The sequence below is a fragment of the Myotis myotis genome, unplaced genomic scaffold (assembly GCF_014108235.1).
Source record: "Myotis myotis isolate mMyoMyo1 unplaced genomic scaffold, mMyoMyo1.p scaffold_m19_p_1, whole genome shotgun sequence".
NCBI classification, from domain to species: Eukaryota; Metazoa; Chordata; class Mammalia; order Chiroptera; family Vespertilionidae; genus Myotis; species Myotis myotis.
Window position 1 is genome coordinate 12396520 of NW_023416313.1, and position 14415 is coordinate 12410934.

Sequence of the window (14415 nt, forward strand, 5' to 3'; positions counted from 1 at the left end):
AGAGAATCATTGATTGGCTGCCTCCTGCACACCCCACACTGGGGATCAAGCCCACAATCCAGGCATATGCTCTGACTGGGAATCAAACCGTGACCTCCTGGTTCATAGGTCAATGCTCAATCACTGAGCCACGATGGCCAGGCTACACTTACATTTTAAATGACATCTCAGATATACACGATTGGATAAATCATCTGCCTTTAGGTTCATGGCACATGTTAATGATTGGACCAAGTATGGCCTGCCTTCATTTAGTCATTTATGTAGTTACTAGAGGCCCAGTGCACGAAATTCATGAATGAGTAGGGTCCCGAGGCCTGGCCAGTGATCAGGGCTGATCGAGGCCTTCCTTCTGGCTGCTGGCTGGGGCCTTCCTTCATTCCGCACTGCCCCCTGGTGGTCAGCACACATCATAGTCAATGACCGGTCTCCCGGTTGAACTCCCGCAGGGACAATTTGCATATTAGACATATATATATATATGTTAACTATATATATATATAGTTAACACCTTGGAAACCAGTTGTTTTATTGCTAGCTTTACCCAGTGGTCAGATAAGTTTCTATTGAATGAGTACAAAACACATTTTACATAAATGTTAAAGGCACGCTTTAAAATTAAATACCCATTGCATTTTGAAGTTATTTATTACATGTTCTTACAAGCTAGTATCTTTTTAAAGTATGATGCTTTGTAAAACACTGTGTAATATGAAGCAAGAATTCTCATGATCCGTCCGCAATGTGTTAATAAGTATTCAAGAATCTACCAACAAGACAAAAGGTAAGACCTGGACAAAAAACCCATACTGAAACAGGATCCCCATCACCCAAGGTAACCAGCACCTGACATCGTATGTTTATCATCCCCTTGCTTTCCTTTTATGACAGTTTTATTGCACACTTCATTAAAAGTGTAATTTCATTTTAGTTACCTTATCTTTATAAAAAGAGATAACAGGAAATGTAATTTATGGTACTATGACATATTCATAGTTACACATTGCTGCAATCCATTAGTATTGACTCTCGTATAATATCACGGTTTATTCATTCACTCTCTCAGCGATAGGCCTTTGGGTTGCTTCCAGGTTTCTGCTACTGTGTATAGGGCTGCTATGAATATTCATATGCACATGCATACTCATATGCACACCAAAGTTACATATGGGCAAGCTTACTCTCTCAGCCCAGGCGTGGGACTGCCATGTCCCAGGGTATGTGAATGCCTAGCCTGAGAAGGTAAAGACTCCCAGAGTCACCCAGGTACCTTCCCACACACACAATGGGTAAAAAGAGCCTGTGGATCCACATGCTCAGTGCCTGGCAGTGTCAGGCTTGATTTTTGCCTACAGAAAAGGCTAGTTAACTAAGTGTGATCTTAATTTGCATCTCCGTGACCACCAATGGTGCTGAACTTCTCTTTATGTGCATATTGGCCCTGGGCATTTACAGTTCTACGAAATGCCTACCTACTCTCATGTCATTTTGTTCTACTGGGCTTTCAGTGTTGGCCTTCTCACTGATTATATATTTTTTATTCTAATGCTGTCTGTGGTATGTATTGAGAACACTGTCTTGTGTTTTCACTTTTGCTAAGAAATCTTAACCAAAAAAGGTCTTATTTTTAAATTAGTCAAATTTATCTCTTTTCCAGTCAATGCCTTCTTAGTGTCATCCTTAAGAAATCCCTCCTTATCCCCCAAATTGTGATATTATCAAATGTGAATTTTAACATTTTGGCTTGGGCATGTAAGTTTTTAATACACTCAGAGTTGAGGTTTTGTTTGTTTGAAATATGGCATGAGGTATAGATCCAGGTCCACCTTTTTCCAACTAGACTTTCCCAGCTCCCTTTACTGAACAGTGATCTCTCTTCACCCAATGACGAAGCTCGCAACTCTGTCTTCTACAAAGTTCCACACGGGTCTGCTTCTGATCTCTCTCTTCCATAGCATTGGTCAAGTTAATGATCGCTAAACCAAATGCTAGTTTCATTACAATAGCCTACTTAGCTCTGATGACTAGAAGGACAGACAACCTCTCCACTCTACTCTTCTTCTTCAGAAGTGTCCTGGCTATCTTTGATCCTTTACTTGTTTTAAAAAAAATGTTTTTATTGATTTCAGAGAGAGGGAGAGGAGAGGGAGAGAAGGACAGAAACATCAATAATGAGAGAGAATCACTGATTGGCTGCAGGGGGTCCCAAAACCCAGGAAATGTGCCCTGACTGGGAACTGAACCTTGACTTCCTGGCTCAACCACTGAGTAACACCGGCCCAACTGATCCTTTACTTTTATATAAATCTTATAACCATTTGTGGAGGAGAAACTGGTCCAGATGTGACTGACTGGTCCAGATGTGACTGCTGCTGGACCCATGAGCTAGACTGGGACCAGGATGGAGATTACTTCCTGTTACCCCCTTGGAGACTGTGGGATCCTTCCTGGATGCTCTCCTGACAAAAACCAGTACCTCTCCTATGTGTCCCACAGTGTGCTGGTGCCTGGAATAGGCCATTGTCCTGGCCAGGTCACGCATATAAGGCATGTTCCTGGGACTGGTCACATTCTAGTACCCCTGCCCATCCTGCCCTATTCTATATAATTCTTTGGCTACATATATAACAATTATTTAAAATTAAGTTGAATATTTTTTAATTCTTCATATTTACCACACCTAAGAAGCATCTTGTTTTATCTTACAGTTAAATTATTTTCTAACTCCTATTGTTTTCATCAACAAATAAAATAATTTTTTAAAAATATATATTTGTATTGATTTCAGAGAAGAAGGGAGAGGGAGAGAGAGAGAGAGAGAGAGAGAGAGGGAGAGAGAGCGCAACATCAATGATGAGAATTATTGATTGGCTGCCTCCTGCATGCCCTCTACTGGGGGTCAAGCCCACAACACAGGCATGTGCCCTTAACTGGAATCAAACCCGTGACCCTTCAGTCCGCAGGCTGATACTCTATCCACTGAGCCAAACCAGCTAGGGCCAAGTGAAATAACTTTAAAAATCCTTCTGTCAAAAAATGTTGCTTCTTCTTCAGTCCAAGTCAGGATTTGGTAAAAATTTTAAATAAAATGCTCAGCATTATAACAGATGTAACAAGTAGCACTGAATTCCTAAAGCTACAGAGACAAAACCCTTCAGTCATTTACTCCTTAGGAAATGACAAAGGAAAACCGAAAGCATGCTGGCAACTGTTTAAGGGACAGACATTCCGTTCCACTTAAATTAGCGAAAGAAAAAAAAAATAAAGGAACATTTTCCCTATTATAGTTCATGAAACATATGAAATCACTTTATAATAGCAGCACTTTTTTTCCATTTCAGTTTTTTGCTCGGACTTACCGCTTGGCAAACGCTGGCATTTCTGGTTTGGGTTATGCCTCCCACAAAGACCACACAGGTCAGGAAAATATGGAAGCACAAGTTCACAAGCATGTGCCAGCCCTTGAGACTGATTCTGATCAAACTGTTAAAAGAAAAAGGAAAATATTAATATCCAGGCTAGTACATTTGAAGCAGGACACTACATTTCCTGCCTTCAAAACTTCACGCTTAAAACACCAAATTTCATATGCTATCAGACCGACAGACAGAAAAACACACACACACACACACACACACTTTGAGAACTCATTTAACTCAATATCATTTCTTAACATTTAACTTTACACATTAAAAAAGACAAGTCATAAATGAAACTACTGCCCCCACTAAAGGCTAAAGAAATTCTCCATAATAAGAAACATGTGGGCTTTTGTTACTTCCAATGTCTGTGACAGATGAATGACTTGTCTGCTTCCTAGCTATTTCTGCAAGGTGCCAATCTCTACTTCCCTGACCTACCCCTGCCCAGTGCTTTTCTTCTTGGCCTTTCCTAATAAAATGCTGAAGTCTTTCATTCTTTCTTTTATTTTAATATCAAAACCTCCTTTTGTTTCTTAACTAAATGTCAAGAAATGCCATGCAGGTCCAGCTTGAATAGGAAAATACATTCTATCAAAACCTCTTCTAAGGTGAGTTGCTGCTTAGCAAATCCCTTCAGTGCACTGTTTCCTACCATCAAAGTTTCTGTAGCTCTGCCCCCAATGAACAAAAACCATACCTCGTGCTTAAATGCCACAAACGTTCTTAAAAATGCCATCTATAAAATAAAGGATATCGGGACAGAGAAAAAGTCATATACCAGAAATAACCCCCCATTCTGGTTCTGAAAGACAGGGCTCCAGGTAACAACCTGCACCTGACCTCAGCCCTGGTGGCTGCCCGGCCCCCCTCCAAGCCTCCCTCCCAGACCTGCCACGTTCTCTCCCAGGTACAACTGACTGGAGGCTGTAAAAGCTAAACTGACCATCTCATGTACTAATTATGTCGCAAACTACATGAAATGAACACAGCTTGTATGTATTCTAAAATAGCTGTTCTTACCCTGGAAAGATGGCAAAAAAGACACAAAAACTGTCAGTATTATCGTAGTGAAATGTAAAATAAACTCCCCTCCATCAAAGTCCTATACTCGCCAGGCTTTATGTCTCACCTGTGATGGTACATGTAACTGACGATGACCGCTAACAGGCACAGGAGAAGGATGACGGCAGTGGTATAGACCACGGGGTGCAGGAGGCTGGCGGCCTGGGTGTAGAGTTCAGATCCTGTCAGGTCCTGAGGGGAAAGAAAGCATCACTATAGCTGAGCTCTTCCAGACACGTAACCTCTGAGATTTCCTCCTGTGAAAACACACTGATAACAAAACTCTGGTCCCTGCATTTGGCCTCTAGGCTCCTTCCAGGCACTGGCTGCTTTGCCTTCCGCTAGGAACTGTTCAACACACATCGCCACTTTCTTGCTGGCTGTGTAATCTGGGGGCAGTTGCAAGTGGAGATGCCACCAGTGTCTGGCAGGTTTGGGGCAAGGGCAAGAGGAGGGTGTGAACATGCCTTCCAAGTCCCTGGCAGAGAGTAACAACACAGGCAGCTGGATATTATCTGATAAGACATTGGACAAAGCATCGAGTTCCCAAAATATATTATAGATTGTAATATTTACATTGAACAGAAATAAGTGTTTCTCAAAAGCCAGATGAATGTGACATAGTACATGAAAGTAATGATTCTGAAACAGAGGGCAGTGACTCCTAATTCAAAGTGACGAATGGAGAAAAAACACGAGGACTATGTCCCTGGTCACTGCGGGCACGGCTTCCACAGGCCATTCCCAACCTGCCCAAATGCAAGAGACGCCCCACGGAGACGCTGACCAGGGGACGGTACAACGGGCCGGACAGTGAATGTTTGGGGCTTTGCATGCCACGAGGCAAACTGAGGCCATGGTGTGGGTACTTAAAACCACAGACCATTTAAAAATTTTCAAATCACTCTGAGCTTTCCAGCATTTAAAACCAACAGCACCAGACTGAATCGGTGGGTCAAATGCTTGCCAGGGTTTACCGGCCTCTGGTATAGAGAGAACAAATAAAAGAAGAAAAGCCTATCTTGATGGCCCACAATTCTTGAGACTATACAACTATTTAAGACAATTGCGATTAGGATAGGAAAGATGTTAAGATCTCAAACAAGAGGAGTCACGTAGAAATCTGAATCAAAACCATTTTTAATTATACTAGTAAATAAATACAGACTGTGATGCTAAAAGCAAAACATTTCTAAATACACTGCCCAAAAACGGCCACTAGGAGACACCCCTGAGAAGGAAAAGTGAGACCTTCAGTCACACTTGCAATACAGTGATGAGACAGGAAGTGTCCATCTGCCACCAGTGCTTACAGGACACAGTCCATCCCCAAACTAAGTGGTGATCTTAGTCACTCTTCCATAGGGTACAAAGTCCAAGGAAAACTCTGAGCTCAGAGTGAAAAGCAAAGCTGCCTGCAGACATTAAGCAGGATTAGAACACCTGAAAGTACGTTAAAAATCACAAAGATTATTATTAAGGACACAAATCAATGAAAGAAGTGTTCTTCAAAATCTTTGTTTCCTTGACGGACAAATATTTCTTTATTTTCAAGCTACTTCTAGCCCAAGAATAACTATATAAATTCACTGGCAGTTTTAAAGAGTTCATTAGCATTGTATCAATAACAAGGATAAGTATAAATCACTAGTCCTGTAATTTCACCAGGATCTGAACAATGGAAGAAAGTGGGGTACATTCTGTCAGAATATAAAGAATTATTCAAAAAAGTTTACCAATACATTAAAATTTAAAAATAGATCTGAAATCAGGAAAGTAAAAAAAAAGACTATGAATTCTATGTTGCTTTTTATATTTCCCCTAAGAAACAGGCATAATTTAAAGATTTTGCTCCCCTGACATCACAGCATACACAGTCCTTTCCAGTCAAACCATGGACTTACATGTGAAAGATAAAACACATTAGAGCTTCTTAAAGAAAACAAAGGAGACTATCATTATGTCTTAAATAGAACATAAAAAGCACTAACTATTAAAAAAAACTTCAGGAAAATTAAATTCTGTCCATAGAAAGAAAACATTGAGAGAAAAAGAATAAAGGCATATCCATAGGCTTAACGTTTGCTCCCCACCCCATTCATATATGTTGTGATCTAACCGCCAATGCGATGATATTAGGAGGTGGGGCTTTTGGGAGGTGATTAGGTCATGAGAGGGGAGTCCTCACAAATGGGGTTACTGCCCATATAGAGAGACCCCTGTCCCTTCCACCATGTGAACACCAAAAGAGGGCCCTCACCAGACACTGAACCCTGATCTTGGACCTCCAGCCCTCGGCGCTTTGGGAAATAAATTTCTGTTGTTTATAAACTACCTAATCTGCGGGATTCCATTACAGCAGCCTGAATGGATTAGATCAGGCACGGATGAAGAGAAGATATCTACAACACATAAATCCTACAAAAAGCTCCTGTTCACAGTCCATATCAAGAATCCCTGCAAGTCAATAAGAAAACAACAGATAACCAGATTAAAAACAGGCCAAGACTTATATGTGGAATAAAAAAAAAACAAAAACAAACAAAACCTCATAGAGAAAGAGACGTGAGGCAGAGGGGTGGGAGGGTGGGGAATTGGATAAAGGTGGTCAAAAGGTACAACTTCCAGTTATAAAACGAGTAAGTACGGGAATGTAATGTGTAACATGATGAATATAGTTAATACTGCTGAATGGTTTATTTGAAAGTTGCTAAGAGAGTAAATTCTAAAACTTTTTATCACAAGGAAAAAAATTTTTTTTCTTTTTATTTTTTCGTTAATCCTCATCCAAGGATATATTTCCATTGATTTTTTAGAGAGAGTAGAAGAGAGAGGGAAAGACAGAGAGAAACATCATTGTGAGAGAAACACATCAACTGGTTGCCTCCTGCATGAGCGCCAATGAGGGCCAGGGCGGATCCTTCAAGCAAGGCATGTGCCCTTATCCAGAATCAAACCTGGGACCCTTTGGTCTACAGGTCGATGCTCTAGCCACTGAGCAAAACAGGCCAGAGCAAGTTTTCTTTTTTTTAATCCCTATGAGATAATGGATGTTAACTAATCATATCACAGCATATGCAAGTCAAGTCGTCAGGTGGTACACCTTAAACTTATACAGTGCTATATACCGATCTTATCTCAATAAAACTAAAAAAAAGTCAAAGATAATTTTTAAAAAGGGCAAGATCTGGGCAAGAACTTCACAAAAGGGGGTCCCAAAACTGACAGTAAGAAAATGAAGAGGTGCTCAGCATCATTAGTCACCAGAGGAAGGCAAAGTAAAACCACAATCATATATCATAATACCGCCACCAAGACTAAAATTAAAGACTTAGAATCCCAAGCACTGGCAAGGATGTGAGGCTACTCAAACTCTCATTACGGGTGCGACTGTAAACCAGTACAACCGCTTTGGTCAACTGTATGGTATTATCTACTAAAGCTAAAGTTAGGGATAGCTTCAATCCAACTATTTCATCCCGTCCAAAAACATGTACATGAATAATCATAGCAGTGTTTTCTTGATAGCCAGAACCTAGCAACAACCCAAATGTCCATCAACAGTAGAATGCACAAGTCTGGGTATTTGCATACAATGGATTACTATGTAGAAATGCTGCTACATGCAAAAACAAGGATAAATTTCACAGATATAAGTAATGAGAAAGACAAGAGACACACAAAAAGTACGTACTATAGGATGCTAATTATACAAGCCAAAACTTATCTATTATGATAGTCATCAGAAGGGTGTCTATCCCTTGAGATGGTGAATGAAATTAAATAGAAAGAAACACATGGGATCTATCAAGTGCTCAAGTAAGAATCTTGATTTTGATGGTAGCTAAATGGGTGTTTTAATGTAAAAATATCAGCAAGCCACATATTTAAGATGTGTGCACTTTGCTCAGTTTCACAATTTAAAGCATTGGTCCCCTTTTGATTACTAATCCCACTTGAGAATCTATCTTCCAGATTTTCTATTAAATGTGCAAAATAATACTATATAAGCAAATTACTGGAACCCAACAAAATAGAGGAATATGTAAATAAATTATGGTAGAGACATAAAATAATATTCAAAGGTGAAAAGGGATGAGGAAGCTCTTTTATACCAATATGAGAAGATTTTAGAAAGAATTTAACAAAGTGATTAAGAACACAAGTTTTTGGCCCAGCCAGCATGGTGCAGTAGTTGAGCATTAACCTACGAACCAGGAGGTCATGGTCAGATTCCCAGTCAGGGCACATGCATGGGTTATAAACTCGATCCCGAGTGTGGGGCATGCAGGAGGCAGCTGATCAATGATTATCTCTCACCACTGATGTTTTCTCTCTTTCTCCCTCTCCCTTCCTCTCTGAAATCAATAAAAATGTCTTAAAAAATACAAATTTCTGAAGTCTGAATTCAAATCTCAATTCCAGCACTAACTAAATTTGTAACCTGGGGCATGGCACTTAAGCTCTCTATGCCTTGGCTCCTCCATCTGTAGACTGGGGGCAATGATAACAGTACTCTACTTCATGAAGTTGTTATCATGATCAAATGAATTAATGCATTTATAAAGACTTCAGAAGAGTGCTTAGTACATAAGTGCTTAATGTAAATTAGCCACTGCCATCACCACCGTCTCGGTCATTATCACCACTGTCATATCATCATTAGATCTCATCATCACAAAATTTCTTTTTCCATGGAAACCATCATCATTGTAAAATGTGGTTTCATGGAAAAAAAAAAAGGCAGCACGGTAGAGAACAATGTTTGTAGCATGGCAGCTTCCTGTAAACATGGAAGAAAATGTATTCATTTTTGTTCCAATATGCCTGAAAATCTATTCAATAATGTTCAAAAAACTAATTGGTGGTTACATATTTTGTGGAGAATGTGATGGGAGAGAGGGGTGGGAATCAAGGTGCCACTGTACATTAATGTGCAGAAATAATTAAAACTTCTGATCCGTGCGCATGCAGTACCTATTTAAAAATGACATAAACAGAAACATGACTAGCTCTTATGTTCAATTACAGAGAAAATGAAACCAAACTTTGTTTTTATTCGGCAAGTTTTATATAAAGAATATTTAAAAGCAACACTAGAGAGTTGTAAGAACAAATGAGTGCTCTCTAGTTTCACATATTTCTAGGTGAATACAATAACAAAGAAGATTCAAGATACAGAGATGATTTCATCTTCACTACTCTTACCCATTAAAGTATTAAGTGCTACATAAATGGTTTGACCCTAATCATTACCTACTTGATATTTAAGTTTTTTTGTTTGTTTGTTTCTTACTGGGCCAGCTCCTAGAATTCTTCCTGACCCAACTGGCTTTCTCTGATCATCTAATTCAAACAGACCCAATTTCTGTTTTACTTTTTCTCTGGCTCCCACAGAGACCTTATGATATAATGGGTTATGGCAGGATGTCTACTGAACCAAACTACAGTATCTGTTTGAGATTTAAAAACAAATATATTCTAAAAACAAATGAGCGAACAAAAAAATATATATATTCTTTTTGTCTCATTTTTTAGTACAATATTCTTTAAAATCAGATCAGGGGGAGAATTATGGGCTACCTACAAAAACAGAAATTTAGACTTGTTATATAAAACAATATATGAAGATCTTTTTCAAGAAGAATAGGATTTTATCTATTATTCAAATTAGTGTCAGGTAAGGAAAAAAGATGCTGAATTCTGATTTTGTTTTTTAAACCTCACCTGAGGATATGTTTATTGATTATTTGGAGAGAGAGAGGGAGAAACAGAGAAAGAAAAAAAAGAGAGAAACATGTATGTGAGAGAAACATCAATCAGTTGCCCCCTCCATATGTGCCCTGACCAGGGATCAAACCCACAACCTAGGTATGTGCCTAGACTGGGAATTGAACTTGCAACCTTTTGTTGTATGGGAAGATGTCCCAAACAACTAAGCCACCTGGTCAGGACTAACTTCCAATTTTTAAAAGACATTTCTTCTATTTTAGACATTATTTATTTGAGAGTAGGTATAACTTCATTTAGTAGCCTTTAATTAGCAACTCTAAAAATCCTACATACTAATTTTATTATGTACTAGTATGTTTGTCAACATTTTAGATACATTTCAAGTTGCAGCCTCTAGGTGGCACAATTATATTTAAGAAAAGCAAAAGAAAGCATATTATTTGAAAATAGAACAAAGTCTTAGTACTATATTTTAGCTTTAAAGAATTGTGTTTAGCATTTTTTAAAAGATTAAAGTATGAAAGATAAAAGAATAGCTTATTCCTTCTGAAAAGGGATTATACTAATTTAAATAGTTTAGAAGAACAGCTAGGAAGTTCAAAAAATAGATGCTTAAAACGGGTATTAGATTAAATAAAAATAAAAGTTTCACATGGTACTGTATCAGGTCATTACCAGTGGGGCTCATAAAATGCCTTTTTTGTGTGTGTTTTGTGTCTCATTTATTTTCCCCAACATTTTCTACTTAACTATTATATAAATTTCAGACAATGTTGTATCTCTATTGTTTCTCCTTCAGTGCTTGATAGTTTCTGGTTATTTTATAATCAAAATCTGAATGAGAAAATACTTACAAACGGAAAGGGAAAATGTTTCATACTTTCGTCAATGGTTCATGCTTTAATTTGGAAGGTTACTACAAGTTAATACATTGTGAACTTACAGAAACCAAACTCACACTTACAGAAATGAAACATCCTCTACTTGTGAGGAGACTCCTAAACTATCAACACAAACTTTAAACCCAAAAGGATAAAGGACTTATATAAGCACAGCTGAGTCTAAACAGGATAGAAGACCCTGCCTCTGTCCCCTGGGATGAATAACACTTGGTAATGGGTGTCAGTGGAAAAGGCAAGCCTCATACCCTCGCTAAACAATCTATTTACTCTTCCTGTTTGACAGGGGTGCCTGGTAACAGATACTAATTTGAGGGGCAAAGAGACAAAAGAAACAAGAGTTGAGGAACATCTGTTCTAACTGAAGCTTGCTTTAAATTCATTTCTAGAGGTAAAGGATCTTTCTTTTTTTTTTTCAAGAAGAGACTAAATCACCAAAAGCAAAATGTATCCTATTTCAAGGCTAGTTAAGGCTTTCATAAAATATTGTCTCGATAACAGATTCAGAGCTGGAGACAGAAATAAAACGTGGGCGACCTCACTCCCAGGCTCGCCTCAGGCCATTCCTGAGAAATGTCTTTCAGGTTCATTAGTCATTCCTTCCACTGCACTCTAAATACAGGCATCGATGCTGCGGGATGTTAGTATCTTATAGTAAGTGCAATATAAAATAAAAATTAGCATGATTAATTTAATACCTGCTGGCTCGGGGATCAGATTCACATAAATAACTCATTCATGAAAAGACCTGTCCCTGTGCATTAATAACTAGTCACTTTACCTAAGATTAATAATAATAAACAACATAAAACATTAGCCTGAGTAGCATTAAAATTGAAGACATGATTTGTGTCAATAGTGTTGCTTACAGAGACGAAATTGAAATGATCACTAGTCCCCTAAATCAGCGGTTCTCAACCTGTGGGTCGCGATCCCTTTGGCGGTCGAACGACCCTTTCACAGGGGTCGCCTAAGACCATCCTGCATATCAGATATTTACATTACGACTCATAACAGTAGCAACATTACAGTTATGAAGTAGCAACGAAAATAATTTTATGGTTGGGTCACAACATGAGGAACTGTATTTAAAGGGCCAGAAGGTTGAGAACCACTGCCCTAAATTCAAAAGGAGACCGAAGAAAAAAAAATCTCTCACTGCTCACTGTTTATTTGTGGGCAAATGAGTCACTTACTGGGTTGCGAGTTGGACTGTATAGACCCCAAGATGTCTCCAGATCTTAAGGTCAAAGTCTACCTCGGTGAGCTGAATCATTTACAGAGTTTATTGAAAATTCCTATGTCAAATTCCATCAAATACGTTGCACTGGATAGGAACTTGATTTCCCTTTAAAATCAGAATTGCACTAAACGTCACCTCTTACGTAAAGGGAGCAATTATGCTAAAAGTTTTGGTTTGTTTTGTTTTTAAACCTTCATTTGAGTTTAACTATGCATAAGGCAAAAAAACGAGGAGACTCAGTGTTTATGCATGAAGTGAGCAACTGCCATACCATTAACACGGCGTAGTTACTCAGGGAGTAGCACTGGATGGTGGTGATATTCTCATCCGAGTAGAGGATATGGCACCCGTCGGACTTCCAGCCCCCTTGTCCGTTCAGCAAGTCGAAATCCCACTGGGCGGCCACGGCATCTGCTCCGTGCGCGATGCGACGCAGAGTCACATTAACGGGGATGCGGTGGCCATCCACACTCACACCATCTGGAGGGAAGGGAAATACACGCTTTTCTGAGACAAACTTCACGAACAATTAAATGTCAAACTTATACACAAATGGGCACTGTGCAATATCCTTCTGCGCCGGTGGCTCATTACAACAAGAAGGAACAACAATGAGCATTTGCAGGAACAGGGAATAATAAACTCGCGTTGCGCAGCCGCGACAGGATGGCATATGCCACGTACAAACCTATTTTGGTGAGAATCACGGGGGTAACCACGGTGCGGCGTTTTCCATCATCAGCCAGATTCGTGGAGTTCCCGGTGGCTGGAAACAGCTTTCCGTTGCGGAAAGCGATGAGCTGAAGCTTACAGAGAGAGTCATCGGTTGGTCTGACTTCTCTTTTGTGCTTTGGTGAGAAAAGGGATGGTGGGAGCTGAATGGAAGCTTCTACAATAGTATTCTGAAAGAAAACAACAACAGCAGAAAAAAAAAGGTTGTGGTATTAGTATGTAGAAACCAGCAAGAATATTTAACATAGTTTACAAATGTTTTCCAAATAGATGCTGAATACTTTTTTAAATGTATACATAAAAATTTAATAGCTGAAACAATTTATCAGTTCAGTGCAATGTCTGAACACATAACATCACAGAAGCAAAGACTATAAAAATAAAGAGGAAAGAAACTCTATTTCAAAATTAAAGAAGTAAACAAGAAATAATTTCAAACCAGAGTGAATTTTCCCAGGATATCATCTACAGTGGAAGCAGTCAGCATTAAACAGATCAGGAATCTCTGATCACTCTTTATGACAATTTACGATGACAAAATTTGGTAAATAAGTACAAATGTAGCATATCACAAATGTGAGTATAATTAATTTGGGTTTATGGGACTTTAAGGTGATTTATGATGGATTCAAACTGTCGAACAGGAAAAGAAAGAAATGACACAAACATAATAGAAGCTTAGATTCAGCAAATTCTTCTTTTAGACGTTTCCCTGAGACTAAGAAAACACATAATGTTTAGAAAAACAGAGTAACAAATAGGAACAACAGAAGATGCTGGCTGGTCACTGCATGTTTTTCAGACTGCTTTATTAGGAATTTTAAACTAATAAATTATTCAGCATTCAATAAAAAATAAATCTATAAACCCAGGAGGCAAATAATAACTATCTCAAACAAAACTCCCTATTTTAAGAATTTATCACAGTCTTTCCCTTGGCACCAACCAACCTCTCTCTCCAATCCAATGTTCACGCTGCCAATGGAATTTCCTCTTAAGAAATAAATCTGATCATGTTCTTGGTTCTCAAATGATTACAGAATACTGTCCCCCCAAACCTAACGAAATATACCATATAATTTGGATAAAGTCTATGCCTCGAATTCAGCGTTTAACACTCCCTATACCACAACTATAATCTGGCCACACAGAATTTCTCTATATGTGAGCTTTCCTCCGTTCTTTATGCCCCTGTGAAAAATACCGCACCGGCCAGTGTCCCTGGCTGAAATGCTCCACTATTCTTCTGTCTGGCAACTCAAACATGGCAGATTTGATGTTTCGCAGGATAATTGTGTTGGCAAGGTAAAGGACAGGTCAGGAT

General features: G+C 38.9%; 1 protein-coding gene across 3 annotated transcripts in view; it reads right to left on the reverse strand.

Moving 5' to 3' along the window:
- Nucleotides 1–14415, reverse strand: part of ADGRA3 (adhesion G protein-coupled receptor A3) — a 110775-nt gene that overhangs the window by 13373 nt on the left and 82987 nt on the right. For all 3 annotated transcript variants that reach the window (XM_036330143.1, XM_036330133.1, XM_036330152.1), the window contains 4 exons: nucleotides 13048–13261; nucleotides 12631–12839; nucleotides 4552–4676; nucleotides 3360–3483 (listed from right to left, as the gene is read on the reverse strand). In XM_036330143.1, coding sequence (XP_036186036.1) covers nucleotides 3360–3483; nucleotides 4552–4676; nucleotides 12631–12839; nucleotides 13048–13261 — 672 coding nt within the window. The remainder of the gene's footprint in view (nucleotides 1–3359; nucleotides 3484–4551; nucleotides 4677–12630; nucleotides 12840–13047; nucleotides 13262–14415) is intronic.